Source organism: Lolium rigidum, chromosome 3, assembly GCF_022539505.1.
Source record: "Lolium rigidum isolate FL_2022 chromosome 3, APGP_CSIRO_Lrig_0.1, whole genome shotgun sequence".
NCBI classification, from domain to species: domain Eukaryota; kingdom Viridiplantae; phylum Streptophyta; class Magnoliopsida; order Poales; family Poaceae; genus Lolium; species Lolium rigidum.
The window spans coordinates 21,151,958-21,168,075 of NC_061510.1; the positions used below are offsets into that span (position 1 = coordinate 21,151,958).

Here is a 16,118-nt window from a genome sequence, read left to right on the forward strand (position 1 = left end):
GCACGGAATGTGCACGTATTATATAATCTATCAGAATATGGGAAATGTTTCTGGAAAGCTTTTTAGCGGTATGAAACTTAGCAAACCTAACAAAAGAAAAGTCTGTATTTCAGAAAAGAAAAAAAAAAGAAAAAAAGTCCGATTCTGAAATGTTTTAATGGTCTGAACAATTGGTGCTTCTGTTCTCCGTAGCACGATCCATCTTAGAAGAGCTCTCCCTAGGATTGACCTGCTGTGGTTGCTCCACTGTTGGCAAGGATGCAAGGAATGCGTTTTCTGTGATAAGGATGAATCTATTCAACATTTGTTTATCGAATACCCTCTAGCTAAGGTTGTTTGGCGCATAATATATATGACTTTTGGTTTATCCCCACCTGTTAATATCACTCATCTTTTTGGTAATTGGCTTAGCAGTATTCCAAGGAATGTTGTACTGTAGATTTGTGTGGGTGTCTACGCTTTGATTTGGGCTATATGGAATGTGCGTAATGAAGTGGTTTTTAACAAGCCAAAACCTCAACATTTCTTGCAGGTAATTCCTCTAGCTATTCATTGGATCCGTACGTGGTTTTATCTCCAACCAGAGAATCATCAGGGTGCCATAGAATCTGGGTGCAACCAACTCGAGATGGTCGCACGCGATTTTTACAACCAGTGTGGCTGGCGGCACCAACTTAGATTAAATATGATGTTTTCTTGGGACAACTTCTTTGTTTATTTAGATGGTTAATTTTTGTCTTGACTTTAGTCGATCAGTGAGTTCTAATAAGCTGTAAACGCTGGAGTCTCTTATAATAAGGTAATAAAGCAGCCATATGCATCATTTTGATGCAAAATCTGGGGTATTATCCCCATTTCGAGAAAAAAATTGTTACAATGTCTGTGGGTATTGGTATGTCAGGTCTTTTTTATTTTGCTGGTAGTAGTTCTATTAAAGTTCATTGGACCATGTTCTATTTTTGCCTTGGTAGTTTTTCTTTTCTTTTTGTTGTAGCAAGTCAGCGGTAATATTTACCTTAGACGTACAACCTTCCAGTTGGACATTCTTCATACTCCTATCACACATGTTGGTGTAAGCAAGCTGAATGAATGGTGGAAAGAAGATAAGAATGGCTAGTTCTCAGTATAATGAGAACTAAGCTAGTGTTTAGTAGACTCCCGCAACATCAGATTTGCATCATGATTCATGCACTCTGCAAGTTGGGTTCCAAAAGATCTTTTTAGTTGCAAGTGAGATTGTAACTGAGTTATTTTAGTTGCAAGTTAGGTTGCAACTACGAAAAATGCCTCCAACCAGTTAGATTTGCTTCGGGATCTGTGCAAATGGTGAGTTGTATCTGAAATTCAATGACGTCATTCTACTAAAAAATATTTACATCCAAAAGATGATGCCCCTTTCATCTCTTCCCCAAGAAGTGCTAAGCCATGATCATGAACTGTTAGCGAAGAAGGAAGAGTGACTAATAGTATCGGTCTCGGGCTTGCAATGGGCGAGGCCTAAAGTTTACACTACGGGAAAACAACACGTTGCCGTGCGAGCTAAATGCACGGCAAAGACCAAAAATTGCACGGCAAAGGCATTGCCGTCCGCCAACGCACGGCAAAGATCAGACGGCAACGTCTACGACGGCAAAGAATCTTTGCCGTGCGTTTTGGCAATTATGCACGGCAAAGACCCTTTGCCATGCACGTGTTCTTTGCCGTGCGTGGATCGCCTGTGCCGTGAGCCATTTCGTTGCCGTGCGCTGGACACTTTTGCCGTGAGTCCCCCTTTGCCGTGTGCATTCAGTTCTTTGCCGGGTGTGCTCTACCTGGACGCACGGCATAGAGGTTTTGCTCAATTAAAAAAAAATGGCGACGGTGCTGACGTCCTCGACCGTCCTCGACCGGCGGGAGAAGGGACGTGAGCAGTGTCCTTGACCGGCGGTGGCATCCACGTCTAAGGGATTCCAAAGCTGGGCCAGCACGAGGGAGCGCGGCGGCGCAGGACGGAGACGTCAGAGGAGAGCTTGGCGGCGGCACACGATAGAGGGCGGCGGCGGCGCACGATAGAGTGCGGCGGCGTCCTCGACCGGCGGGCAGATGGGATGGGAGCACTTCTTTGACCGGCGGCGGCGGCCACATCCAAGGGATTCGGGAGCTGGGCGAGCTCGTGGGATGGCGACGGCGCACGACCGGGACTTCGGAGTAGAGCCTGGCGGCGGCGCACGAACGGGACATCGGAGGAGAGCCCGGCGGCGGCGTACGACGGAGGGTGACACGGCGTCCTTGACCGGCGAGGAGGAGGGACGGGGGCGGCTCCCTTGACCGGCGGCGGGCGAGCGCGAGGAAGGGCGGCCGTACACGATGGGGAAGTCGGAGGAGAGCCCGGCGGCGAGGCACGGCGCGCCCGCTCGAGGCCGACCATGCCTGGCGGCGAGCCTGGTAGCTAGCTCTATCAGCCGCTCATTGAGGATAAGGATATGAGTGGGTTGGTCCAATTTGAGGATAAGATATGGCCAGGACGTGGTGTGTGGTTGGTGAGTAGGAGGCTGAACGGATCGTGTCCGTTGATTTTTCCCAGCCATACACGGATCTTCGCCATGTCACCGATCCATGGCATAAGCTGTCAACCAATCAGAATACGCGCCTATCTTTGCCGTGTGTAAACACTCGGCAAAACCCTTTTTCATTTTTTTCATTCTTTCCTTTTCTTTCTTTTCTTCTAGCTAAAAACACTTGTGTTGTGGATATACTTCATAGGTATACCATCGACATGGTCCGATTCCGGCAAGCCCGGGTGGCCCACAGATGGTGGTGATGGCTTATGGCCCACCGGGCAGCCCAGTTGCTGTTGATCCTAAAGGATGAAGTCCAGCCCAGGATAGGGAAGCCGGATCCCAACCGACCATCGGAGGAAGTCGGATCCGTGAAGGTCCATGTGGAACCCGGATCCATGGAGGCCCAGGAGTAACCCGGATCCATGGAGGCCCAGGAGTAACCCGGATCCATGGAGGTCCAGGAGTAACCCGGATCCATGGAGGCCCATGTGGAACCCGGATCCAGTATGACGTAGGGAGGAAGGCAGATCCTTGACGTACACGGCAAGACCTTGTACCGTAGTTAGGCAACCTGTAATCCGGCTAGGACTCTCCATGTAAACCCTAGATCCGTGCGCCTTTATAAGCCGGATCCTGGGAGCCCTAGAGGCACGTTCACGTTCACGTTCACGTGCACGTTCACAACCACAACTCATTGTAACAACGCGAAAGCGCCCAGATAATTCCAGACAAGCAGCAGTAGGCCCTGTCATCGTGCAGGTGTTCCGAGCTCGGGTAACTCGCGTACCACCGTCCCGAGAGCACTCCGCCCTATGGCCCCTACTTCTTCTCCCCCTCGTGAGGATCCCTCCTCCGGGGTACCGTCGATTAGGCAACGACAGTTGGCGCCCACCGTGGGGCCAGCGGCGTCTGGAGGCCGGAACCGGGCGGGTTCCACATCTTCATCTGCGAGACCGTTGATTTCGACGGAAACGCACTGGTAAGTAATGTAGCTACGACCGCCGCCGAGCGAGGACGCAGCTGCAAAGATCCGATCCGAGTCGCTGGAGCTTTCCACGGAAGAATCCGCCTTAGACCCGGAAATTTCAAATTCTGGTTTTGGTAGCCGGATCCGGGCCTACGTTTTTGGTAGTCGGATCCGCACCTATGTTTTTGGTTGCCAGATCCGCGTCTACGTTTTTGGTAGTCGGATCCGCACCTAATTTTTGGTAGTCGGATCCGCACCTATATTTTTGTAGCCGGATCCATGCCAAAATTTTGGTAGGTGGATCCGCACCTAAATTTTTGGAAGTCGGATCCACACCTAAATTTTGGTAGGTGGATCCGCACCTACAGGACCACTGCGACAATCAATCTCGCACCGGCTCGACGGAACGCCGAAGAAAAACCGCCACGACCGACATTGACTCCGCTCAAACAGCTAAGTCCCTATTTATATTTCATATTTTAATATTTTATGATCATGAGATTAAGATTGGTTCACTCATATCCTGAGTCTTTTACCGCTTTCGCTGTTGGTCATATCTTTCCCACGATTTGCCTTGCGCTCGTGAAAAACTTTGTACTGTTTTTGCCGCTTAAGGCTCCAAGACTGCTGCAAAATTTCCGCCTTCGGGCGTTAGCTTGAGTTTTCTGGCCTACACGTTTTCTGTTGTTTTATGTGTGGATTCCTTAGTAGTGACATCTCGGTACTTAAAGCCGGCCTCTGTTTCTGAGGTTCTTGATTGTTTCGCTATTAAGCGCTATCGCCTCAACAGATGTTCCGTGTTTAAAGTTTGCCGTCTCGCGAAAAGTCAAGCATATAAACCGGAAGAACGGATAAACCAGACACTTGCTTAAAACATATAAATTACATTAACTGTTCAAGATAGTCGAGTTGTTTCCGCCTTGACAGTTTTATGTTGTTCAACTGCTGCATAGTTTCAGCTTTAAAACATTTGTTCAAAGGCCGTTTTTGTTCCGCCTTACATTTGTTCGTTGAACATGATCAAAGAAACAATTTAATACAAATATGTTTTTATGTTTATGTATCAGGTACATGACACTTGGACGTACAACAATCTCCCGAGGTTAGGCGGATCCATGGCGTGCACAGCTGGAAAAGCAACTTGAGTCTTGATTCCGCTATGCTTAGCCGGAACCAACCCTCGGGGGCTGCGGTTTGATCTTAGGTGAAAAGTGTGTTTCCTTTCGGGTATCAGTGCTGGAAATTTCCGCCTAGATGCTTGGGATTTACGCTATTCCTAAGTCACATATAAAGATAAAGCTACTCTAAGAGCACCAAGCCGGATTTTCAAGTAAATTCACCTTGGCGCTCGGGGGCTACACCAATGAAGTTCTGTTTGGAGCAACAGGCCGGAAATTTTCCACCTTGACGCTTGGGGGCTAAGTTTCTGAGCATCGAGTCTCCTTGGAGCAAGCCGACTCAACGCTCGGGGGCTACATACATATGGTTATGTCAAGAAAAATTTCAAAGATGGCGAAAATCTGGCTAACTAGTCGGATCCGCACCTAATTTTTTGGTAGTCGGATCCGCACCTAATTTTTGGTAGTCGGATCCGCACCTCAATTTTTTGGTAGCCGGATCCGCACCTAATTTTTGGTAGTCGGATCCGCACCTAATTTTTGGTAGTCGGATCCGCACCTCAATTTTTTGGTAGCCGGATCCGCACCTCAATTTTCGGTAGCCGGATCCGCACCTAATCTTTTGTTAGTCGGATCCGCACCTATATTTTGGGTAGTCGGATCCACACCTATATTTTGGCTAGTCAGATCCGAACCTACATTTGGCTAGTCGGATCCATACCGAAGATTACGTTGGATGGTGTCTCCGAAGAATCCGACCATTGGATCATGAAGTTTCCGACCAATACTTGGTTGGAGATACGAAGTTTGGAGTCCTTCAAGATTCTCTATTATTCGTTCCAGCCAAAGGATGAAGATACATGCGCAAGCCGAGCTGGATGGAAGAACGGTGAATCTTGGAGAACTCCGGGGCTACTCGTTGTGGATATACTTCATAGGTATACCATCGACATGGTCCGATTCCGGCAAGCCCGGGTGGCCCACGGATGGTGGTGATGGCTTATGGCCCACCGGGCAGCCCGGTTGCTCGTTGATCCTAAAGGATGAAGTCCAGCCCGGGATAGGGAAGCCGGATCCCAACCGACCATCGGAGGAAGTCGGATCCGTGAAGGTCCATGTGGAACCCGGATCCATGGAGGCCCAGGAGTAACCCGGATCCATGGAGGCCCAGGAGTAACCCGGATCCATGGAGGTCCAGGAGTAACCCGGATCCATGGAGGCCCATGTGGAACCCGGATCCAGGTATGACGTAGGGAGGAAGGCAGATCCTTGACGTACACGGCAAGACCTTGTACCGTAGTTAGGCAACCTCGTAATCCGGCTAGGACTCTCCATGTAAACCCTAGATCCGTGCGCCTTTATAAGCCGGATCCTGGGAGCCCTAGAGGCACGTTCACGTTCACGTTCACGTGCACGTTCACAACCACAACTCATTGTAACAACGCGAAAGCGCCCAGATAATTCCAGACAAGCAGCAGTAGGCCCTGTCATCGTGCAGGTGTTCCGAAGCTGGGTAACTCGCGTACCACCGTCCCGAGAGCACTCCGCCCTATGGCCCCTACTTCTTCTCCCCCTCGTGAGGATCCCTCCTCCGGGGTACCGTCGATTAGGCAACGACAACTTGCAACTATGGTGTTTCCATGCAGCAATGTATCAAATGAGCTAGGTATGATCTATTAAGCATGACTTTTTCACAGGAATACTCGTAGGCGACGGAGGGGAAGGCGAGAAGTCTCGTCGGTGCTACGCGGCCTCTACACGTTGCCAGCGTCCGCACGCCACCGCGTGTTCCTGCGCTTTGTTTCCGCCGCTTCTGGCCTCTTCCCGCGCTATCTTCCCGCCTCTTCTGGCGACACCGGCGTCTATAAAAGGCCCCCCCCCCCCCCCCCGCGGCTCAATGGTAGGCACCACAGCCGCCGGCACCCCTTTCTCCCTCGCAAGCACAGCCCTACGTAATGATGAACCGCCTCGGCGCCGGCCAGTTCCCTCCTCCACCACCGTCTCCACCACCACCGTACGGTGTTCAACGCCGCCACGGAAGAGGCGCGGTGGCGCCGGGCGGAGGAGATGGGCGAGCGGTGGCGTGCAGAGCGGCAACGCCTGCACATGGAGCGGGATTTCCAGTACCGTGAATGGCAGGAGGCGATGGAGCAGCGATAGCGGGAGGCGGTGGAGCGTCAGCAGCGGCAGGCGGCGAAGGAGCGTCAGTAGCGGGAGGCGGCGCTGGCGGCAATGGAGGCGGCCTGGGGGGGCGCGGGCGGATGCGTTGGCGGCGGACACCGACGCGTTGGCGGCGCAACTGGAGGCGCAAATGGAGGAGGAGGAGGAGGACGAGGCGGAGGAGGATGAGGCGGAGCAGGAGGAGGAGGACGACGACTTCGAGTGGTCCAACGACGATGGGCCACACCCGGATGAGGCGACGGATCAGCAACAAGCGCTGGTCGAGTCCTTCGAGTCGGATAAGAAGCTCCAGGACGACGCCGTGCCCGCGAAGACGCGCAGATTCGCGGTGTCGTCGAGCTCTCCCTCCAGGCGGCGCAACATGGGAGGGCATGCGACGACGCGCTGCTGGAGCTGCGGCGTCTGGTCACCGCCCTACGCATGGAGAGGCGGCGCACGGAACAGGAGCTGCGGCGAAGGGGAGGCGACGATGGGGCGGGGCTGTCGAACGCCCGCCGGGCAGTTAGTAGGCTAGGGTTTAGATGAAATGTAGCTGTTTTCATTCAAACATGTAATATATAATCAACTTTGAATGGGCGATAACACTTAGTTAGCAGAGGACGAGGCGGAGGAGGATGAGGCGGAGCAGGAGGAGGAGGAGGACGACTTCGAGTGGTCCGACGACGATGGGCCACACCCGGATGAGGCGGCGGATCAGCAACGAGCGCCGGTCGAGTCCTTCGAGTCGGATAAGAAGCTCCAGGACGACGCCGTGCCCGCGAAGACGCACAGATTCGCGGTGTCGTCGAGCTCTCCCTCCAGGCGGCGCAACATGGGAGGGCATGCGACGACGCGCTGCTGGAGCAGCGGCGTCTGGTCACCGCCCTACGCATGGAGAGGCGGCGCGCGGAACAGGAGCTGCGGCGAAGGGGAGGCGACGATGGTGCGGGGCCGTCGAACGCCCGTCGGGCGGTTAGTAGGCTAGGGTTTAGATGAAATGTAGCTGTTTTCATTCAAACATGTAATATATAATCAACTTTGAATGGGCGATAACACTTAGTTAGCAGATTCCTCGGCCGTGGGTTGCTCCGAAATACTGATATATATATCGGGGGTGAAGATATAGAGTACTTGTTGTATTGTAGAAGCGTGGGTATACACATTGTCTTAAGTAACACTAGCTAAAAACTAATACCAATCTAAAGAGAAAAGATAAGTATTAAAATATATACAAAAGAAAGTTAAAAAATGAAAATTTCATATTACGCATGGCAAAGGCCAAAACGCACGGCAATGGCTTTGTTTGCCGTGCATCGTTGACATTGCTCACAGCAAAGGGATGGCTTTGCCGTGCAGTATGTATTTACCGTGCGCCTCTTTCACTCTTTGCCGTGTAGCTATTCTTTGCCGTGCGTTTTTCTGTCATTTGCCGTGTTGCATGTCTTTGCCGTGCGTTTTGTCAATTCTTTGCCGTATGCCTGTGCGTTGCCGTGCGTTTTCCTGCGGTCACACGGCAAAGACGGCTTAGCTATCCTAGCCATCACGAGAGAGTGAGAGACAATCAGCCATAAATTGCTTTGTACTGTGAAAATTGCACCTTTTAGTTTGGAGCTCCATAGCAGGAGCATGTACTCTCTCCAATTCATATTGATTGACTCAACTTTATCTAGATACGAATAGATCTTAAGATACATCCGTATCTAGATAAAGTTAATTAAATCGGATATTTAATTCTATGCCCCTGGTTTGAATCCAAGGGAGTAGAATCGACCTCATAGACCCAAAACATAGTTGTGGAATCATAGATCAGGGGAGCAGTCCACCTTTGCCACATCCCTGGCGGCTGCACTTTGGCAGCTGGTGCAAATTTTGGGACATGAAGAACGTTTCCCCACGCTTTATTTCAGTTGCACCATGATTCCATCAACCAATCACAGATGCGGCGCGCAATAGTATTTAACTGTCCTAGCCACGACCAAACCTAGCGCTCCCTGCCCCGCGCCAAACACCAACAAAAAGCCAGTCGCACGCACGGTTTCCACTGTAGCTCGAAACACCCCATTCGCCATCAGTTTGAACTTTGAACCGGCTCGCACGCTCCCAAGCACGCACGCACGCCTGGAATCTCGGGGGCAGATCAGAGTACGTCGTGTAACCCGTAGAGGGCACCACTGATCATTCCATACCACCGCGCTTTAAGCATCCTTACACGAGCGCATGCTCCACTTGCCCATCTTGCTACCACTGCTACTACTTCGTCCCCGGCCCCGGCGGCCGGCAGGCGTGCACGCCGGCGCCGAGCACAATGATCACACCCACACACCCACACACAGGACGACGGCGAGATTTACACTACATGATGGAGCATGCGTTGACGTCGTCGTCGTTGAACATGTTGCTGACGGGGTCGGAGCCGCGCTGGGGCTCGTGGAGCTTGCCGTGCTTGTCGCCGTTGTAGCCGTGGCGGTAGTAGTTGTAGCTGGGGCGGAACGACTCCTCGTCGCGGAAGTACTCCTCCTTGCAGGTGAAGTGCAGCGGCTGCTCCGGCCAGAACTCGGCCTTCTTCCCGGCGCGCCGGACCTCCTTGAGCACCCGGTGCCGCTCCACGTACCCGGTCACCGTCACCTTCTCCATCTCCACCTCCACATGCACGCTGTCCACGCCCCGCAGCTTCGTCAGCGCGTGCTTCACCACCCGCTCGCACCCCGAGCAGCACATCCGAACCTTCAGCTCAACAGTCTGCATATGCACGCACGGATAAAACAAAGTCATCATCCGTCTACTCGAGTGGTTAGCAGCACGCTATGTTGATTGATTATTAAGGTAAATAAATAATGTTGGGCTGGGTCGCATATTTTACGGCTTCCAAGTTTCTTCAACACAGCAGGCCAAGCCAAGGAGGTGAAAAGGTTCTTTTATGGTTCTTTCTGTCTTTTTAGGACGCATGCAACTTCATTACATATGCGATTGCGACTACACATGCAGAGTATCGTGTTCTCCTAGATATGTGAGTGAAGAATTAGCCAAGGTGATTAACCTTGTCTACAGCTGGGAGGATGATAGTGGCTGGCAGTGTTAGTGGGTTGAGAATAATGGGCTGAGAATAATCTGAACATGCATGTCGAGTCGCCGTCGCATAGGTAACCAGGTTCCTGTACTTGCTGATGTGCTCATCTGAGCAAATCAAAAACATCTTTCCACGCATATGGCTAAAGCAAAATCGTTATCTGCAAGCTAACGGAGCAAGTAGAGGAAGAACAGAGCATGCAGGGACGACAAGGAGCTGGAGGAAACACAGAGTACAGAGCTAGAGCAGAGAGGAGCTATGTATACCTGCAACGAAAGCGGCCTGCTCCGGCCCATCCTGCGCCCGGCCAGCGCGCCCTGGTTGTTGTAGTACAGGGTGTCGGCGCTTGTCGGGTGGCTGCTGTGGTAGTACGCGCCGGCGCGGTGGTTGTGGCGGCCGCCGATGGGGTAGAAGCACCCGTACAGGAATGACGACAGAGCGGACGAGACAGACATGGCTTCCCGCCTCCGACAACTTATATATCACAGGGGAGAAGCACAAGAGTGCAAGTACGGCAAGCTCGTCCCGACCAGAGCACTTCGCCGGAAAATGCTTTGCGTTGCCTTTGCTTTGCTAGAGCGTTTCTTGCTCGTAGCTGTTGCCTCTGTGACTGCCCTTGCCTGGTGGCTGGTGCGATGGTTTATAGGCTTTTTTTCCGGGGGAAGGGAATGGTATCTGGTATTCTGGTCCGGGAGGGAGAAGGAGAAGGTGGTGGTGGGCTGCAGTAACCTTGCCCTCCCCCTCATTTTATTGCTTGAAATGTGGAGTAAGAGGGCCCTGGACCCCTGGTCCTGTTCTGCCACCTCAGCCGTGGATTAGCACCACTTCAAGAGGAATCTTGGTAGTATCAGAAAAGACTAGTGATTATGCTAGCAGAATTATGGGTGGCTTTTATGAGAAACCTCTCAAGATGCAGGAGGAAGGTGAGCTGGCGAATGATGCTTCTGTCAACCCCTTTTTTTGCACTGCATTGCAGTGCATCAGGCTCAGAGCTGACATGAATGGCACAAAGAGTTCTATAGTAGAGATATGTTTGTAAAACAGAGTCAGTCAGCCACTGATCCAACTGCAAAATGTTTTGCGATGCAAATTGTTCGACAACAAAACAGGGTTCAGAATTAAGCATGAAAAAGGTGTCAGACTAAACTGTTCTGGCTTTTAAACCTTGCACATTTCGTTTGAAAAACTTTATTTATAAGTTTATAAATTGCAGCGGGGAAGTTTGAACCTTGTACGCTCGATCTCTAATTTTTTTTGCTAATTAAATAGGCACTCAAATAACAGTGATAAAGCCGATACGACAAGGGACTAAGAGAATATGTTTTCTGAAAATAAAAAGGATAAGAGAATATGTAAGTGCAAGTTTTTATCCTATGTAACCAAATAAGTGTTTGCTTAGCGACTAACCCTCTGAAGAATAGTGCTGCAGAAGGCAGGAAAAGTGTTTGGTGCAGGAATATATGTCAGGCCGGGGCAAGAAAAGTTTTTGAGATATTCCCAAAAAATCTTCATCTCGTTCCAAAGCTCATGCCTCCCTCCATGATATTATGCCTTGTGCTTATTCTGTCTAGGCTTTCCTGCACACAGTATGCGCCACTGTTGTGCATGAACCTAGTCTTGTGGCTTTCAGAGGAACCTTGCTTTGCTCTGTGTAATTTGGAACCTGAAACAGTGCTGATCCTACAATAATGCTCTTTGTGGCGGTATCTAGCTATCTGTCTGTTCTTTAATTCTTTTGTTTAGTTGAGCGATTTGACAAGACACTGCTAGCTAGATCAGTCCTCCGTGCCCAGATTAGCATAGGATGGATATCAAATTTCATATATACCTGGATTCGTAGACTTACCCTGAATCACTTGCCTATACTTAGAGATGGATAGCTACTGACTTAGTGATGTGTGCTGATTATCTGGAAATGCGCTACACGTAAGCAAACTGACCTTAGTGACAAGTTGACATGCGGCGCCGAGAATTGATGCGGCGGTAATGTGCTATGTGGTCAAGCTACAGTCCATCACCTTTTTTGCCCTGTTACATGGATATATTTGAATCCTTATATCAATTGATCAGTATTCAAAATAGTAAAGGACACTGCCTGTCATAGCACTTAATTGTGTGATTAAAATAGGGTCCAGCTGCTAACTCTTTCGGCGAGGGCCTTGTCCTCATTATGCCCACTAATTAAGCAACGTAAATCTAAAGCTGTTCCTTTGGTGTCTTGGTTTGATTTAATCAGGGACCCTGTCCCATGGCTCCATTTCAAGTTTCTCCTGTTAGATGTTTATTGGATAGGCTGCAGCCAGCCACCCTTTTTGAATTTTTTTTTTTGGTGAAAGATCTATTTCTTGTCATCTTTAAGCACCAGCCATCAATCCCTAACACCTTGCAGCTCACTGTAATCATTGCACATCACTTACTGAAAATTTCCCATTGAGGTAGTGTATTCAGCTCCATCCGTAATGCGGTATCTGTTGTGGCGGACGGATGATGGTCCACACGATGAACTCAAAATGATGGGCTTTAATTTTTTTTTGGTGTACGAATTGTCCTCTCATGAAAAAAAAGTCGTTGAAAGGTGTTGATAACATACCTGCCATTGCAGCTAGGCCGGTAATATTATGCCCTGCAGGCACCTAGTTTAAGTTTGAGCTTTATGTAAAGAGAAGTTGGAGAACATTTTAGTTTGGTGCTAGTCATATGAAAAGCTAAAGAATACTACTGCAATGATGGAACTGGAGTTACTAGAACACGCACTTGTGAGAGGTAATGGAGAAGATTATTTGTTGCTAAGGATGTTGTGGAAAAAGAGGACAGATTCTGCAAACCATGTGGTAGAATCCAAAATGATCTTGTTTGTTTTTTCATGGAATTCAGAACTCCCTAGGTTTTTTTTTTCTCGAAATGGGGGATCCCCTGCCTCTGCATCAATTGATGCATACTGCTGCCTTTATTTAAATAAAATCAGTCTTACAAGAGTATTCAGAACTCCCTAGGTGTGTTGAGAATTGTTTTGCTATTTTTCGGCACTGAAGATAGGGACAAACAACGTTATAAAATTTTATCCTCTCATTTTCCAAACACTCGTTTATGCATCTTTTCCATGCATGAGAGGTGTGTTTCTCAGAAAAGAGTGAAAAATACCTGCAGAAAATATCATCTCCACGTTACTGATATTCCCCATGAGGCCATGAGCCCATGACTATACTTTTCTTTTTCAGTAAGTAAAACCTACCAGTGTACCAAGATGTCCGAAGGTACGCAAACAAAGCACAAACCACTGGCTTAAATCGAATGCAGTGCCGTGATGGAATCTGATCTGAAGACATGGTCAGATTTAGAGGCTAAAAGCAGTATCCTTTTGGAGAAACATAAGTACATTTGTGTGTCAGCACAGAACACTGCGAGAACTTCAAAGCTACAATATACCGTGAGAGAAAGCTGGGAATGGCTGCGAATAACTCAAAAGCAGGAAATGCTCTGTTCAAGTTGAGCGACGAGGATCTGGATTTAGAAAACCATGGTAAGTTGCAGTACGAACATTCCCAGCTAAAAAAAAAGATGACATGTTGATATTTTCAGAGCCATGGTAAGTTGCAGTACTCCGATTTAACGTCATCATCTTTTTTTTTTAGCTATCGACATACTCCGATTTAGAAAACCATGGTAAGTTGCAGTACGAACATTGATCTGTTCTCCCTATGCATGTTTGGCTTCTGTTAATCTGAAGAAACAAAGTAAAAACTTGGCTAAAACCCTGATTGACACGATCTTCCGAGATTTGCAGCTTCACGAGTCGACGAGGCCAGGCAGATAAAAAGTTGCATTGATTTGGTGTGCTCGAATATAATGTAGGAGCAGACCCGGATGTGATAAGTAGGCGGGTAAATACCATTATAGTCGAGCACATACCTAAGCTAGCTACCTGGCTCGGAGAATGGAATCCACTTATCCACGCACCAACAGAAACAGAGGCACAGGAGTTTCTGAATTATGGGTGCAACCACAGAGTCTTGGAGGTCGTAGTATGGGCTTTGTTTAAATGGTTTGGCTGGCGGTTTGGCGATAGAATTAGTTACAGTATGAATAAGTGTTACATATAATCTTGTTTGCATGAAATGTAGCCTGCTTGTGTAATGTTTTTGTACTTTTTGTGTAACTAGCAAAGAAATCTACAATAAAATTTCTACATCCATCAATCAATGCATAGGCAGGAAACATCATGTTGTAGGAGATTATATGGTAAGGATACTGAGAAAAAAAGGGACAGATTCTGAAAGGGTTGTGGTAGAATCCAAAATGATCTTGTTTGTTTTATCGGAAGTGTATGTTGAAAGTTATTTGCTCTCATTTTGTTAGGGAACATGTTGCTCAGAATCTACTAGCCTACTACATATCAAGTTCATCTCATAAAAAAATCAACTTGCTGACATCTTCATTAAGCTGTTACCATTGCCAATGTTCGAGGCATATCGGCCCAATCTTAATCTGACACAGTTGAGATTGAGGAATGGTGCTAGACAGCATGTACAATATGCAGCCCCTAATGTTTAGGACTCTCTCTAACCTAACCGCGTACATCTATGTAATCTTTCTATGTTCTGTTATATGTATACACTAGCATAGATGGGCTCGGCGGCACGCCGCGCCAACTGTGTAATAAGATGGCAGTAATAATTTTAAACCCACACTTGAATTGATGGAAGTAATGAAGATTCACTGGTTTAAACAATGGGTTTTAAGATGGTTGGTGATAAAATCTGATACAAGGTACACACAAATTTTGTGCATAAAAGGTTGATCTTGAGGACCAAGTAAATAAGCGGGCATCAGAGACACACATAAATTCAGTCTCGTAATAATAACTCCTGCATATTGATCATCGTACTGCAATGGATGATCAATTGGTAATCTCAGAGGGTAATGCAAAAGAACTATTATATATAGAGAACCTAAGTCATAGCATGATTGCTATACCGATGAACAAAAGATTATTTCACGTTGATCTCTAAGCACGGTGGTCCTGGATCTTCTCGCATCTATTGTACCTGAAGATGGTCACTTTCAGCGTCAAATCTACTATATAGTCAAAGACCAAAGTATCGTCTTCTACAATGCCAATGCAAGCTCTGCAAATTTGATTATACATCAGTATAGTATGTTGCGGGCAGATACTTTATATCTGGTCAAAATCTCTACTGAATAAATCAGTGTAAGTAAGAAATATAGAAGGGATAATTATACCGGAAACCTTATGTATCTTTCATGGTCCTCTGGCTATACATAACAGAATACTATCTAGCAACGCGTTGATCCTGGCCATCCGCAGCTCGCCCCTCCTCATCGCCAGGACAGAGAACTCGGCTTACGACAGGCACCAAGGAGGACAAAAGCATGCCCGTTCACCGCGGCCGGGAAGACGCCGCTGCCTTCATCATCGACCACAACTGCCACAGGGACGACTAAACCTACAAAGACCAGAGTTCAGTTTAGTTTCAGAACACCAAAACCAACACCATACATGCAAGCATTTCACTACACAGGAGCACCACATCAGTTCTAAATTCAGAGCACGCTTATTAAATTTTCAGAGATTAGTATGGAAGAAAATTAGTTAAATTAGTATGTAAAAGCTCACATCATACACCCCCACTACTATAGCTGAAACTAAAGCTACAACTTCCTCCTGGTTGGTCTCAAAATAGTATGTTCTACTTCATTTCTGAACTCTTCATTCTTCAACACATATGCAAGGAAAATGATACTATAGAGAACAACGGTAGCTACATGGGTTCTTAACTTCATCCAAATAGCATAAATTCGAGGTTCTTTTCTTTCCCCTTCTAATTTTATATTTCCCCTCTCCGAAATAAAATCATGACACCAGAAAAAAGCAAGATTCGATTTTATTTCAGAGAATCAATTATTTGTGCCCTTTGAGGCTTTGACATAGATTTACCTAGCTTGCTTGAGGATGACCAAATTTAGTTGGGGATAATGATCTACTAATTTATCCTTCTTTCTTGCCTACCCATGCTCTGCTTCACCTCCTCTATTCCGGCGACTATCCTTGGGAGCTATTCCATGTCTCGGATGAAATTTAGCAGCCTGGCTTTGAAAATTGAGCTTGCTAGCAAAGAGTTGTACAATAGCAATAGAATTTTATTTTTTAATGGGTGCTGATCATTTACACATAAACATATGAAAACGAAAATATCTTGACTATATTGGTTAATTCTAGATCTGAATCGTGTGGACCAGGGTGAACA

General features: G+C 48.0%; 1 protein-coding gene across 1 annotated transcript; it reads right to left on the reverse strand.

The window, feature by feature from the left end:
- Positions 1-8,932: 8,932 nt before the first annotated feature.
- On the reverse strand, positions 8,933-10,678 carry LOC124695021 (heavy metal-associated isoprenylated plant protein 30-like). Its single transcript, XM_047227922.1, has 2 exons — positions 10,119-10,678; positions 8,933-9,524 (listed from the first exon to the last, which is right to left on the reverse strand). The coding sequence occupies exons 1-2, from the start codon at positions 10,305-10,307 to the stop codon at positions 9,138-9,140; spliced, it is 576 nt and encodes a 191-aa protein (XP_047083878.1). The 5' UTR covers positions 10,308-10,678; the 3' UTR covers positions 8,933-9,137.
- Positions 10,679-16,118: the final 5,440 nt, after the last annotated feature.

Excerpts from the sequence above, each read along its gene's own strand:
- LOC124695021 (XM_047227922.1), bottom strand. The coding sequence starts at position 10,307 with ATGTCTGTCTCGTCCGCTCTGTCGTCATTCCTGTACGGGTGCTTCTAC. Across the intron at positions 9,525-10,118 it reads GCAGGCCGCTTTCGTTGCAG|ACTGTTGAGCTGAAGGTTCG; the intron begins GTATACATAGCT and ends GTGCATATGCAG.